The 16,261-nt window shown below is 38.2% G+C and overlaps 1 protein-coding gene across 10 annotated transcripts in view; it reads left to right on the top strand.

Annotated features, from left to right (window-relative positions):
* Positions 1-16,261, top strand: part of cast (calpastatin) — a 101,467-nt gene that overhangs the window by 28,727 nt on the left and 56,479 nt on the right. For 4 of the 10 annotated variants that reach the window (XM_062063390.1, XM_062063366.1, XM_062063416.1 and 1 more), the window contains exon 1: positions 3,293-3,464. The exons of 4 other annotated variants lie outside the window; for them this stretch is intronic. In XM_062063390.1, the coding sequence (XP_061919374.1) occupies positions 3,390-3,464 (75 nt within the window). In that variant the 5' untranslated portion in view covers positions 3,293-3,389. Of the gene's footprint in view, positions 1-3,292; positions 3,465-16,261 lie in introns of those variants that run through there. 2 more of the 10 variants (XM_062063374.1, XM_062063426.1) reach the window with 1 other exon arrangement.

A 16,261-nucleotide genomic window follows, 5' to 3' on the forward strand; every position in this document is an offset into this window, starting at 1 on the left:
TCAAAGATTCTTGGTTTTTCTGAAATACCCAAATTTCCAGGTAACTCCCATTCAAATGAATGGACATATTCATAGTTCTACAATGCCCTGAATTAAAAAAATATTGTACAATTTTTAAACCTGATTCCGACCTTTCAACCACCGAAATATGGAACGCAAAACATGTTTTCCCTTTTCCAAAATTCCCGGTTTTCACAGAATTTCCTGGGATTTTCTCCCCATTGACAATGAGTGGGCATTATACAATCTACTACATATCCCACATTTCTCATCCGATTTGAGCCGTTCCACCGTCCACACACTCATCTCACCTTGGACATTCAAGCCAGCATGTTTCGCGGTTCCAAAAATTCCCTGATTACCCGAAATTACCAGGAATTTCCCCCCCGTGGAAAATGAACGGGCAATATAAAAAACTCTCCTTACACAACATTTCTCAACCGATTCGAACCGTTCCAACACCCACACACTCCACTCACCCGGGGCATTCAAGCATTTCACTTCCACTCACACGTATTGGCGGTTCGGCGCCTTGCGCACATGGGGCATTCACACCGGAATTGCAAATTCTAGTTGTTCTAACATTTCCTCTTGAAATAGCCTTTACATTGAAAGCACCAAACTATTCTTATAAGTCCACCCCGGGCCCCGAGGCTCATGTTCCACATGTCACAAGCTGCAATGACACTCATTTATATTTGGCCGCCTTAAAGCATTATACTATGTATGGAAAGCTCGGTCCTGGACTGGAAGCTTCAGTGGCCAGTCAATGTTTGTGTTGGCTGCACAAACAAGAGTAGCAAGTTCAGAGCGCCATTTAAAAAAACCGTCATACTGATTCTATCACAGTGACTCACTCAAAGGCTGTATTGTCTGCACACACTCCACCCAAGTAGAAGAGGCGCACAGAGCCTTCAGGTTGTGGGTGAGGTACAGCTGATAGGAATGCAGACTTTGCACTTTTAAAGTGACAAGTCAAACAATAGCTTTAAAATTCCTGGCTTTTTTCATTCCATACTGTTTGCATGAGGTGTGAGAGAGTGTGTTTGCAGAGTACAGTATGAACACCCTTCTTTTCACTTGTTATGATCTGATCTGGTATATTTGTTTCAGCCTAACACCTTACATTAAGGCAGGGGTTCTTAACCTTTTTCATCCCTGGGCCCAACTTCTCTACTACAGAATATTAACACTGAATTAGTGTTGAGTTAAATGATATTCAATAATCAACAAACAACTATCGGACATGCAGCCAATATTACATACAGATAATGTGTCAAATATAAATTAAATACACAGAGGACATAAGTAGAGGAAATTATATAAGCTCAAACATAGCTACAAACGAGGCATAATGATGCAATATGTACATACAGCTAGCCTAAATAGCATGTTAGCATGGATTAGCTTGCAGTCATGCCCTGACCAAATATGCCTGATTAGCACTCCAACAAGTCAATAACCTCAACAAAGCTCAGCTTTTGTGCATTCACGCACAGCATAAAATGTATGGTGGACAAAATGAGACAAAGGAGTGGCATAAAAGACGTCTTCCTGTGGCATCTCCGGAGACAGTTATACATGTAAACAAACTACGGTGAGTTCAAGGACCGCCGAAATTAGTAGGACAAAACGGCGCTCGCCAAATCCTCTCATCAGTGAAGCATATTTAATGCAAACAACAGTCAGGAAGGTTTGTGTCATGTTTGTCCTCCTACACAAAGCATATTAAAACAAAAAATATATCTTTTTCCATTTTCATACATTTATGAAAAAGCTCCAGAGAGCCACTATGCCATCACTGACCGTACAACACCCCGCCCCACCTTTCAGGTGACCACCCGCGGTCACGGTAAAGGAGCATGTGCGGTCAAAATAAATGATTTATTTATAAGTAGAAAATGATTTTGTATTTACTGCACAAACAGTAAGAGGTTTAAATGCCACCATAAAGTATGCAGGTGGATTTAAAACCTGCCTTGTGTTGTTTAAGTTACATAACAAGCTCTCTTTGGCCGCACATAACTAGATTGTTGATTTACCTGTGTGTCTGCATAAGGCATGAACATGATCATAAAAATGGGTGTGCAGCTGTGGTTATATTTAATTACAGTGTTAAACATCTCTCATAGTGCACAATAGTGTTTGGAAAATACAACACCCAACACCAGTGAAGTTGGCACCTTGTGGAAATAGTAAATAAAAACGGAATACGATGATTTTCAACTTATATTCAATTGAATAGACTGCAAAGACAATATATATTTTTATGCAAATAATCATTTGCAATAATCAATTCAATGGCAGCAACACATTGCATTTTTACCACTGTGTTACACCACGTCCACAGTTTACAAAAACTATTTGAAATGTGGACTCGTCAGACCACAGAACACTTTTCCACTTTGCATCAGTCCATCTTTGATGAGCTCGGGCCCAGTGAAGCCGGCGGCGTTTCTGGGTGTTGTTGATAAATGACTTTGGCTTAGCATATTAGAGTTTTAACTTGCACTTACAGATGTAGCGACCAACTGTAGTTACTGACAGTGGTTTTTCTGAAGTGTTCCTGAGCCCATGTGGTGATATCCTTTACACACTGATGTGGCTTTTTGATGCAGTAGCGCCTGAGGGATCCCAGGTGTGTAATATCATGGCTTACGTGCAGTGATTTCTCTAGATTCTCTGAACCTTTTGATGAGCGTAGATGGTGAAATCCCTCAATTCCTTGTTGAGAAATGTTGTTCTTCAACAATTTGCTCAGGCATTTGTTGACAAAGTGGTGACCCTTGACCTGTCCTCGTTTTTTTGTAATTTCATGGAAGCTGCTTTTATACCCAATCATGGCACCCACCTGTTCCCAATTAGCCTGTTCACCTGTGGGATGTTCCAAATAAGTCTTTGATGAGCATTCCTCAGTCTTTTTTGCCACTTGTGCCAGCTTTTGTGGAACATGTTGCAGGCATCGAATTCCAAATGAGCTAATATTTGCAAAAAATAAGAACGTTTCTCAGTGTGAACATGAAATATCTTGTCTTTGCAGTCTATTCTATTGAATATAAGTTTATTTACCATTTACACAACCTGACAACTTCACTGCTTTTGGGTGTTGTATTTGTGTGTGTGCGTGTGCGTGTGTGTGTGTGTGTGTGTGTGTGAGAGAGATTGCGTGCAGGCTTCCTCAGTTAAATCTCATGCGCATTTCAGCTCCCCCCTTCTACTCCCAGACCACACCTTCCTCGCCGAATCCTCCCCTTTCCCCTCCCTGCGTGTTGCAAACATGCTGCTGCGAGCTGACAGACACGCCAGCAGCTGACAGATTAACACACACACACACACACGCACACACACACACGCGCGCACACACACGCACGCAGGCACCATCAGCCAACATGGGCCAGATACTGAGCTGGATCCGAGGCCCCCGGGAGACCCCGACCCTGCAGGATGTTGCCGTGGATGAGCAGGTGTGTGTAAAGTGTGTGTGTGTGTGTGTGTGTGTGTGATGAAATGTGCTGAGCAACCGACTGAAAGTGTCCACGTGTCTTTTGTTTTGTTACTGTAAATCTTCTGGCAAAACAGAAACGGCAGTTTGTCTGCTGCTGGTCCACTTAGAGAAAGTCCAACATGGAGGAAAACTGTGTTGGCACCACTCCAATGTGGACCTCTTTCCTGGAATGTGGAGCTCCTGGCCAGCCCCTGTGAGCTCGGTGTGTGTGTGTGTGTGTGTGTGTGTGTGTGTGTGTGTGTGTGTGTGTGTGTGTGTGTGTGTGTGTGTGTGTGTGTGTGTGTGTAGGCGAGCAGTGGGATATTGAAGCAAGAGTGGGACAAGGTCTGCACTGTGCTGTACTATTCTGTAAAGGCACGCAAGAAGGTCCATTTTGCTCAGATTGTTGATACTCAGAGAGTCTTCCGAGACTTCCTGCGTCTCGCCCAAATAGCATTCTCATGTGATAATGTGCTGCGCTGGAGCAATCTGACAGGGTGTGTTGCCTTGTTCTATAATGTGTTTATGAGCGAGTGTTGGGCTTCTAACCTCTGGGTGCTTTAAATGCATGTTTACACTTCTTTTGAATGATCTTCACTTGTATCACCGGACACGGCTTGGGCCTGCAAATGGCCCCAAGGCCGCACCTTTTGAAGCCATACCTAGATAACACATGCACCAGCACCAGCACCAGCAGAATAAAGGTTACAGGTGATAAGAAGTTAGAACTCACGCATGTGTAATACTCTTTGTAGGGCAGCCTTATATAATAACTTCCATTTTAGTCAAACTGGAAAGATTTGTGGTTTCTACAAGTAACAATATAAGTAATAATAAATATAAATTAACTATATGTATATATATATATATATATATATATATATATATATACCAGGGGTCACCAACGCGGTGCCAGCGGGCACCAGGTAGCCCGTAAGGACCAGATGAGTAGCCCGCTGGCCTGTTCTAAAAATAGCTCAAATAGCAGCACTTACCAGTGAGCTGCCTCTATTTTTTAAATTGTATTTATTTACTAGCAAGCTGGTCTCGCTTTGCCCGACATTTTTAATTCTGAGAGAGACAAAACTCAAATAAATTTGAAAATCCAAGAAAATATTTTAAAGACTTGGTCTTCACTTGTTTAAATAAATTCATTAATTTTTTTATTTTGCTTCTTATAAATTTCAGAAAGACAATTTTAGAGAAAAAATACAACCTTAAAAATGATTTTAGGATTTTTAAACACATATACCTTTTTACCTTTTAAATTCCTTCCTCTTCTTTCCTGACAATTTAAATCAATGTTCAAGTAAATTTTTTTTTTTTTATTGTAAAGAATAATAAATACATTTTAATTTAATTCTTGATTTTAGCTTCTATTTTTTCGACGAAGGATATTTGTGAAATATTTCTTCAAACTTATTATGATTAAAATTAAAAAAAAATATTCTGGCAAATCTAGAAAATCTGTAGAATCAAATTTAAATCTTATTTCAAAGTCTTTTGAATTTCTTTTAAAATTTATGTTCTGTAAAATCTAGAAGAAATAATGATTTGTCTTTGTTAGAAATATAGCTTGGTCTAATTTGTTATATATTCTAACAAAGTGTAGATTGGATTTGAACCTATTTAAAACATGTCATCCAAATTCTAAAATTAATCTTAATCAGGAAAAATTACTAATGATGTTCCATAAATTTTTTTTTTTTTTTTTTTCAAAAAGATTCGAATTAGCTAGTTTTTCTCTTCTTTTTTTCGGTTGAATTTTGAATTTTAAAGAGTCGAAATTGAAGATAAACTATGTTTCAAAATTTAATTGTCATTTTTTTCGTGTTTTCTCCTCTTTTAAACTGTTCAATTAAGTGTAAATATCATTAATTATTAATAATAACATGGAGTTAAAGGTAAATTGAGCAAATTGGCTAATCCTGGCAATTTATTGAAGTGTGTATCAAACTGGTAGCCCTTCGCATGAATCACTACCCAAGAAGTAGCTCTTGCTTTCAAAAAGGTTGGTGACCCCTGATATATACAGTACAGGCCAAAAGTTTGGACACACCTTCTCCTCATTCAACTTTGTTTCCATGACTATTTACATTGTAGATTGTCACATGAAAACTATGAATGAACACATGTGGAGTTATGTACTTCACAACAAAATAACTGAAAACATGTTTTATATTCTATTTTCTTCAAAATAGCCACCCTTTGCCATGATTACTGCGTTGCACACTCTTGGCATTCTCTCCATGAGCTTCAAGAGGTAGTCACCTGAAATGGTTTTCACTTCACAGGTGTGCTGAAGCTCATGGAGAGAATGCCAAGAGTGTGCAAAGCAGTAATCAGAGCAGAAGGTGGCTATTTTGAAGAAACTAGAATATAAAACATGTTTTCAGTTATTTCACCTTTTTTTTGTTAAGTACATAACTCCACATGTGTTCATTCTTAGTTTGGATGTGACAATCTACAATGTAAATAGTCATGAAAATAAAGAAAACACATTGAATGAGGAGAAGGTGTGGCCAAACTTTTGGCCTGTACTGTATATATATATATATATATATATATATATATATATATATATATATATATATATATATATATATATATATATATATATATATATATATATATATATATATAATGGATATATATATATAATGGATATTTAATGAATAATTATTATAATATATTAAGAGGATGTGTGTCATGTCTGTTGATCATGTTTTGTTTAAGTCATGTTCTGTTTGGTTTTTGGACACTTAATTCCTGCTTTTTCACTCTTGTTTTGTCACCATAGCAACCATTAGTTTTCACCTGTCCTCATGTCACGCACCTGTTTCACGTTTTGAGTCACGCACCTGTTTTCACTGATCATGTCACTGCTATTTAAACCTGTCTGTTTCTGTTGTTCATCCTGGTGACATTATCTATCTATCATGCTACCCATGATATTCCTGTTTACCATAGTTCGTGCTTCATGCCATGCCACAGTAAGTGTTTTTGTTTCGTGTTCATAGTTAATTGCCTTTGTGCTAGTCTTTTGTTTTCATTAGTCAAGTTTGTTGTCCGCCATTGTGCGCGTCTTTTGTTTGCTTCCTTTTTTTGTAGTTTGTTAGTATTTTAATAAATATGTACTCACATTCACGCCTTGCCCACGCCAACTTTCCTTTGCATTCCGGGAAAACAAACCCCAAAGTCCTCGCATTGACAATGTGAAAGTTTGACTTCTACCTTGTTTACTTCCATGGCGACCTCCTTAAAGTTTTAGAACTAATCATAAATATCAAGCAGCTATAATGTGTCAAACATGGATGTGTTTTGCATCTTCCCATCATTATAATGGATTTAAAATGGGTGTGATTTAAAAAATTTTTATGGTGATTGGGCATTTTTTTACAAGATGCACAAAGTTCAGTGAGCAGGTTGTGTTACATGTGACCACTTTTTGTTTTGGTTGTATTTTTTGTTGTTGTTGCCCCATGACTAGTGAAGGTTGTTTGGATAGAGTCATGGAAGTCATTTGCTGTGCTGGGTTATTTTCAAATCACAATTCATGGCAATTGACCTGACGTACCCACGCTGTTCACAAGATAGTGGCAGATTACCAGGAATTTGAAATGTATTTTAAATCACCACGCAGGCCAGATTCCGTATTAAACTCATGACGCCTCGCAGGCTAAACTGAAGACGCTGGCGGGCCGTATTTGGACCCTGGGTCGTACTAGAGTTATATGCTGCCTAACCTTAACCCTAACCAGCAATAATGATATCATCACAAGTCTACTATGATATATGTTGATATTATTGTAATATTCAAGAAAAATAGATGTAAAGTGTAGCTGCCATTATGATGTGCACTCATCTTTTCTAACGACCTTCAACTGTACTAAGTCTTTACATGCTTGGAATCTGCATCATGTACTAGTTACTATGCTCATCTAATTACTAACCATGGTCATCTAATTAGTTACTATGCTCATCTAATTAGTTATTAAACTCATCTAATTAGTTATTAAACTCATCTAATTAGTTACTATGCTCATCTAATTAGTTATTAAACTCATCTAATTAGTTATTAAACTCACCTAATTAGTTACTATGCTCATCTAATTAGTTACTATGCTCATCTAATTAGTTACTAAACTCATCTAATTAGTTACTATGCTCATCTAATGAGTTACTACACTCATCTAATGAGTTACTATGCTTATCTAATTAGTTACTATGGTAATGTAAGTGACAGCAGGTCAGAGGAGGTACCAAGCAGTGTGGGTGGGGAGTGTTTCCACAGAGTGTTTCCAGAGTGTGAAATGTGGGTGTCAGGGACAGACGTGGAAGGAGATTTTTACAACAAAGTTGTAAAGTTTAGTGATATATCACATATATCACATTGTAGGTGTTTTTTTTTTTTTACCTAGGTGGCAGTAATGCACATTATTCTGTGTTTTAGTTGCAGTCCTACTTACTTAGTTACTTTGTGGACTAATAGTTGCAGTCCTACTTACTTAGTTACTTTGTGGACTAATAGTTGCAGTCCTACTTACTTAGTTACTTTGTGGACTAATAGTTGCAGTCCTACTTACTTAGCTACTTTGTGGACTAATAGTTGCAGTCCTACTTACTTAGTTACTTTGTGGACTAATAGTTGCAGTCCTACTTACTTAGTTACTTTGTGGACTTTACTTTGTGGACTAATAGTTGCAGTCCTACTTACTTAGTTACTTTGTGGACTAATAGTTGCAGTCCTACTTACTTAGCTACTTTGTGGACTAATAGTTGCAGTCCTACTTACTTAGTTACTTTGTGGACTAATAGTTGCAGTCCTACTTACTTAGTTACTTTGTGGACTTTACTTTGTGGACTAATAGTTGCAGTCCTACTTACTTAGTTACTTTGTGGACTAATAGTTGCAGTCCTACTTACTTAGTTACTTTGTGGACTAATAGTTGCAGTCCTACTTACTTAGTTACTTTGTGGACTAATAGTTGCAGTCCTACTTACTTAGTTACTTTGTGGACTAATAGTTGCAGTCCTACTTACTTAGCTACTTTGTGGACTAATAGTTGCAGTCCTACTTACTTAGTTACTTTGTGGACTAATAGTTGCAGTTCTACTTACTTAGTTACTTTGTGGACTAATAGTTGCAGTCCTACTTACTTAGTTACTTTGTGGACTAATAGTTGCAGTCCTACTTACTTAGTTACTTTGTGGACTAATAGTTGCAGTCCTACTTACTTAGTTACTTTGTGGACTAAGGGTTGCAGTCCTACTTACTTAGTTACTTTGTGGACTAATAGTTGCAGTCCTACTTACTTAGTTACTTTGTGGACTAATAGTTGCAGTCCTACTTACTTAGTTACTTTGTGGACTAAGGGTTGCAGTCCTACTTACTTAGTTACTTTGTGGACTAATAGTTGCAGTCCTACTTACTTAGTTACTTTGTGGACTAATAGTTGCAGTCCTACTTACTTAGTTACTTTGTGGACTAAGGGTTGCAGTCCTACTTACTTAGTTACTTTGTGGACTAATAGTTGCAGTCCTACTTACTTAGTTACTTTGTGGACTAAGGGTTGCAGTCCTACTTACTTAGTTACTTTGTGGACTAAGGGTTGTAGTCCTACTTACTTAGTTACTTTGTGGACTAATAGTTGCAGTCCTACTTACTTAGTTACTTTGTGGACTAATAGTTGCAGTCCTACTTACTTAGTTACTTTGTGGACTAAGGGTTGCAGTCCTACTTACTTAGTTACTTTGTGGACTAAGGGTTGTAGTCCTACTTACTTAGTTACTTTGTGGACTAATAGTTGCAGTCCTACTTACTTAGTTACTTTGTGGACTAATAGTTGCAGTCCTACTTACTTAGTTACTTTGTGGACTAATAGTTGCAGTCCTACTTACTTAGTTACTTTGTGGACTAATAGTTGCAGTCCTACTTACTTAGTTACTTTGTGGACTAAGGGTTGCAGTCCTACTTACTTAGTTACTTTGTGGACTAATAGTTGCAGTCCTACTTACTTAGTTACTTTGTGGACTAATAGTTGCAGTCCTACTTACTTAGCTACTTTGTGGACTAATAGTTGCAGTCCTACTTACTTAGTTACTTTGTGGACTAATAGTTGCAGTCCTACTTACTTAGTTACTTTGTGGACTTTACTTTGTGGACTAATAGTTGCAGTCCTACTTACTTAGTTACTTTGTGGACTAAGGGTTGCAGTCCTACTTACTTAGTTACTTTGTGGACTAAGGGCTGCAGTCCTACTTACTTAGTTACTTTGTGGACTAAGGGTTGCAGTCCTACTTACTTAGTTACTTTGTGGACTAAGGGTTGCAGTCCTACTTACTTAGTTACTTTGTGGACTAATAGTTGCAGTCCTACTTACTTAGTTACTTTGTGGACTAATAGTTGCAGTTCTACTTACTTAGTTACTTTGTGGACTAATAGTTGCAGTCCTACTTACTTAGTTACTTTGTGGACTAATAGTTGCAGTCCTACTTACTTAGTTACTTCGTGGACTAATAGTTGCAGTCCTACTTACTTAGTTACTTTGTGGACTAATAGTTGCAGTCCTACTTACTTAGTTACTTTGTGGACTAAGGGTTGCAGTCCTACTTACTTAGTTACTTTGTGGACTAATAGTTGCAGTCCTACTTACTTAGTTACTTTGTGGACTAATAGTTGCAGTCCTACTTACTTAGTTACTTTGTGGACTAAGGGTTGCAGTCCTACTTACTTAGTTACTTTGTGGACTAATAGTTGCAGTCCTACTTACTTAGTTACTTTGTGGACTAATAGTTGCAGTCCTACTTACTTAGTTACTGTGTGGACTAAGGGTTGCAGTCCTACTTACTTAGTTACTTTGTGGACTAATAGTTGCAGTCCTACTTACTTAGTTACTTTGTGGACTAAGGGTTGCAGTCCTACTTACTTAGTTACTTTGTGGACTAAGGGTTGTAGTCCTACTTACTTAGTTACTTTGTGGACTAATAGTTGCAGTCCTACTTACTTAGTTACTTAGTGGACTAATAGTTGCAGTCCTACTTACTTAGTTACTTTGTGGACTAAGGGTTGCAGTCCTACTTACTTAGTTACTTTGTGGACTAAGGGTTGTAGTCCTACTTACTTAGTTACTTTGTGGACTAATAGTTGCAGTCCTACTTACTTAGTTACTTTGTGGACTAATAGTTGCAGTCCTACTTACTTAGTTATTTTGTGGACTAATAGTTGCAGTCCTACTTACTTAGTTACTTTGTGGACTAATAGTTGCAGTCCTACTTACTTAGTTACTTTGTGGACTAAGGGTTGCAGTCCTACTTACTTAGTTACTTTGTGGACTAAGGGTTGTAGTCCTACTTACTTAGTTACTTTGTGGACTAATAGTTGCAGTCCTACTTACTTAGTTACTTTGTGGACTAATAGTTGCAGTCCTACTTACTTAGTTACTTTGTGGACTAATAGTTGCAGTCCTACTTACTTAGTTACTTTGTGGACTAAGGGTTGTAGTCCTACTTACTTAGTTACTTTGTGGACTAATAGTTGCAGTCCTACTTACTTAGTTACTTTGTGGACTAAGGGTTGCAGTCCTACTTACTTAGTTACTTTGTGGACTAAGTGTTGCAGTCCTACTTACTTAGTTACTTTGTGGACTAAGGGTTGCAGTCCTACTTACTTAGTTACTTTGTGGACTAAGGGTTGTAGTCCTACTTACTTAGTTACTTTGTGGACTAAGGGTTGCAGTCCTACTTACTTAGTTACTTTGTGGACTAAGGGCTGCAGTCCTACTTACTTAGTTACTTTGTGGACTAAGGGTTGTAGTCCTACTTACTTAGTTACTTTGTGGACTAAGGGTTGCAGTCCTACTTACTTAGTTACTTTGTGGACTAATAGTTGCAGTCCTACTTACTTAGTTACTTTGTGGACTAATAGTTGCAATCCTACTTACTTAGTTACTTTGTGGACTAAGGGTTGCAGTCCTACTTACTTAGTTACTTTGTGGACTAAGGGTTGCAGTCCTACTTACTTAGTTACTTTGTGGACTAAGGGCTGCAGTCCTACTTACTTAGTTACTTTGTGGACTAAGGGTTGCAGTCCTACTTACTTAGTTACTTTGTGGACTAAGGGTTGCAGTCCTACTTACTTAGTTACTTTGTGGACTAATAGTTGCAGTCCTACTTACTTAGTTACTTTGTGGACTAATAGTTGCAATCCTACTTACTTAGTTACTTTGTGGACTAAGGGTTGCAGTCCTACTTACTTAGTTACTTTGTGGACTAAGGGCTGCAGTCCTACTTACTTAGCTACTTTGTGGACTAATAGTTGCAGTCCTACTTACTTAGTTACTTTGTGGACTAATAGTTGCAGTCCTACTTACTTAGTTACTTTGTGGACTAATAGTTGTAGTCCTACTTACTTAGTGGACTAAGGGCTGCAGTCCTACTTACTTAGCGTGCTACAACCATGGAGAGTCTTCCCATAAGCACGTGGATATGACAAGTTGTGTGTTGGCAGCTTGTAACTTTACAGTTTGAGGTCCAAGTTAGTGATGTAGTCCACTAAGTGGACATGAAGGGTGCTACAACATGATGTACAGGAGCTAAGTTTAGAGCGGGCAGAGCAAAGGACACCTAAAGAACCAGGACATGGATGCAACTGGAGAAGTTATGTTATGATTAAGTTGGACTGCACTTGGGATTAAATTGTCCGTAGGTGTGAATGTGAGCGTGATTGCTTGTGTTGACGGGACTAACAGGTGCGTGTGTTGATGGGACTAACAGGTGCGTGTGTTGATGGGACTAACAGGTGAGTGTGTTGATGGGACTAACAGGTGCGTGTGTTGATGGGACTAACAGGTGCGTGTGTTGATGGGACTAACAGGTGCGTGTGTTGATGGGACTAACAGGTGCGTGTGTTGATGGGACTAACAGGTGCGTGTGTTGATGGGACTAACAGGTGCGTGTGTTGATGGGACTAACAGGTGCGTGTGTTGATGGGACTAACAGGTGAGTGTGTTGATGGGACTAACAGGTGCGTGTGTTGATGGGACTAACAGGTGCGTGTGTTGATGGGACTAACAGGTGAGTGTGTTGATGGGACTAACAGGTGCGTGTGTTGATGGGACTAACAGGTGCGTGTGTTGATGGGACTAACAGGTGCGTGTGTTGATGGGACTAACAGGTGCGTGTGTTGATGGGACTAACAGGTGAGCTGGGGTCGTCTTTGCTTGGTCATGTGACTTTGTACGTGCTAGGAAATGTCTTGATGGAAAGCCTGCATTATTGCTGTTGGTCGGTGGGGTTGGCTTTCACTTATCTTCAATCTCAACCTAAAACAACTCCTGCTTCCTCCCCCAAAATGTAATCACTTGTTTCTTATCACATTTATGACATTTGCTGAAAGTCTCATCAAAATGTGCCCATACCTTTTTGTGCTATTAGTCTATATCAGTACCTTTTTGTGCTATTAGTCTACATCAGTACCTTTTTGTGCTATTAGTCTACATCAGTACCTTTTTGTGCTATTAGTCTACATCAGTACCTTTTTGTGCTATTAGTCTACATCAGTACCTTTTTGTGCTATTAGTCTACATCAGTACCTTTTTGTGCTATTAGTCTATATCAGTACCTTTTTGTGCTATTAGTCTAGATCAGTACCTTTTTGTGCTATTAGTCTAGATCAGTACCTTTTTGTGCTATTAGTCTATATCAGTACCTTTTTGTGCTATTAGTCTATATCAGTACCTTTTTGTGCTATTAGTCTACATCAGTACCTTTTTGTGCTATTAGTCTACATCAGTACCTTTTTGAGCTATTAGTCTATATCAGTACCTTTTTGTGCTATTAGACCATATCAGGGCTGTCCAAACTTTTCACATTGGCCTTACAAAATTTAGCCGGGGGCCGAAAGTCAAAAGAAAAGTAACTATATATATATATATATATACATTTATTTATATATATATATATATATATATATATATATATATATATATATATATATATATATATATATACCGTAATTTCCGGACTATAAGCCACTACTTTTTCCCCTCGTTCTGGTCCCTGCGGCTTATACAAGGGTGCGGCTTATTTACGGCCTGTTCTTCTCCGACACCGACGAAGAGGATTTCGGTGGTTTTAGTACGCAGGAGGAAGACGATGACACAATGATTATAGACTGACTTTTCATATACCGGTAGGCTGGTTATTTTGATAACGTACAGGCGAGCACTTTGTATTACTTTGCAGCGTTGTATTATTTGTACTCTGCACGAATGCTGTTCGCCATGTCAAAGATGTGAAAGTTTGGTTGAATGATTGAAAGATTTATTGTTAATAAATGGGACGCTTTGCGTTCCCAAACAGTCATCTCTGTCCCGACAATCCCCTCCGTGGTAGCAGGAACCCCTATATACTACGCTAATTACACTATATACTACGCTAATTACACATCAAAACCCTGCGGCTTATAGTCGGGTGCGGCTTATATATGGAGCAATCTGTATTTTCCCCTAAATTTAGCTGGTGCGGCTTATAGTCAGGTGCGGCTTATAGTCCGGAAATTACGGTATATATATATATATATATATATATATATATATATATATATATATATATATATATATATATATATATATATATATATATATATATATATATATATATATATATATATATATATATATATATAAAAACCCCGTTTCCATATGAGTTGGGAAATGGTGTTAGATGTAAATATAAACGGAATACAATGATTTGCAAATCCTTTTCAAGCCATATTCAGTTGAATATGCTACAAAGACAACACATTTTCCATGGGAGACAGGTCTGGACTGCAGGCGGGCCAGGAAAGTACCCGCACTCTTTTTTTTTAACGAAGCCACGCTGTTTTAACACGTGCTGAATGTGGCTTGGCATTGTCTTGCTGAAATAAGCAGGGGCGTCCATGAAAAAGACGGCGCTTAGATGGCAGCATATGTTGTTCCAAAAGCTGTATGTACCTTTCAGCATTAATGGTGCCTTCACAGATGTGTAAGTTACCCATGTCTTGGCCACTAATACACCCCCATACCATCACACATGCTGCCTTTTACACTTTGCGTGGATAACAGTCTGGATGGTTCGCTTCCTCTTTGGTCCGGATGACACGATGTGGAATATTTCCAAAAACAATTTGAAATGTGGACTCGTCAGACCACAGAACACTTTTCCACTTTGCATGAGTCCATCTTAGATGATCTTGGGCCCAGAGAAGCCGGCTGCGTTTCTGGGTGTTGTTGATAAATGGCTTTGGCTTTGCATAGTAGAGCTTTAACTTGCACTTACAGATGTAGCGACCAACTGTATTTAGTGACAGTGGTTTTCTGAAGTGTTCCTGAGCCCATGTGGTGATATCCTTTAGAGATTGATGTCGCTTGTTGATACAGTGCCGTCTGAGGGATGGAAGGTCACGCTCATTCAATGTTGGTTTCGTGTTCCTGAGCCCATGTGGTGATATCCTTTAGAGATTGATGTCGCTTGTTGATACAGTGCCGTCTGAGGGATGGAAGGTCACGCTCATTCAATGTTGGTTTCCGGCCATGCTGCTTACGTGCAGTGATTTCTCCACATTCTCTGAACCTTTTGATGATATTATGGAGCGTAGATGGTGAAATCCCTACATTTCTTGGAATTGAACTTTGACACCATTTCCCAACTCATATGGAAACGGGGTTTGTATGTATATATATATATATATATATATATATATATATATATATATATATATATATATATATATATATATATATATATATATATATATATGTATGTATGTATGTATGTATGTATGTATGTATGTATGTATGTATGTATGTATGTATGTATGTATGTATGTATGTATGTATGTATGTATGTATGTATGTATGTATGTATGTGTGTGTGTGTGTGTATATACACACACACACACATACCGTAATTTCCGGACTATAAGCCGCACCAGCTAAATTTAGGGGAAAATACAGATTGCTCCATATATAAGCCGCACCCGACTATAAGCCGCAGGGTTTTGATGTGTAATTAGCGTAGTATATAGGGGTTCCTGCTACCACGGAGGGGATTGTCGGGACAGAGATGACTGTTTGGGAACGCAAAGCGTCCCATTTATTAACTATAAATCTTTCAATCATTCAATCAAACTTTCACATCTTTGACATGGCGAACAGCATTCGTGCAGAGTACAAATAATACAACGGTGCAAAGTAATACAAAGTGCTCGCCTGTACGTTATCAAAATAACCAGCCTACCGGTATATGAAAAGTCAGTCTTTAATCGTTGTGTCATCGTCTTCCTCCTGCGTACTAAAACCACCGAAATCCTCTTCGTCGGTGTCGGAGAAGAACAGGCCGTAAATAAGCCGCACCCTTGTATAAGCCGCAGGGACCAGAACCAGGGGGAAAAGTAGCGGCTTATAGTCCGGAAATTACGGTACATATATATGTATGTATATATATATATATATATATATATATATATATATATATATATATATATATATATATATATATGTGGCAATTTTAAATGTATTTTCCATCCTCACAGATAATAAATACTAAAGTAAATACTTTTCCAGTTTTAGAAATATTTGTGCAAAACAATCAATATTTTTGCAAATTTTTTGTATGTTCACCACCTTGCATAATAAACAGTTTGTTGTTTTCTTATTATCTTCTTTGACTCTGCCGTTGAATTGCGGTAGAACCTGTGACAGTCTTCTTATTCTCTGGCGGAGTTATTTGTGT

This window comes from Entelurus aequoreus, linkage group LG01 (genome assembly GCF_033978785.1).
Source record: "Entelurus aequoreus isolate RoL-2023_Sb linkage group LG01, RoL_Eaeq_v1.1, whole genome shotgun sequence".
In the NCBI taxonomy this organism is placed as follows: domain Eukaryota; kingdom Metazoa; phylum Chordata; class Actinopteri; order Syngnathiformes; family Syngnathidae; genus Entelurus; species Entelurus aequoreus.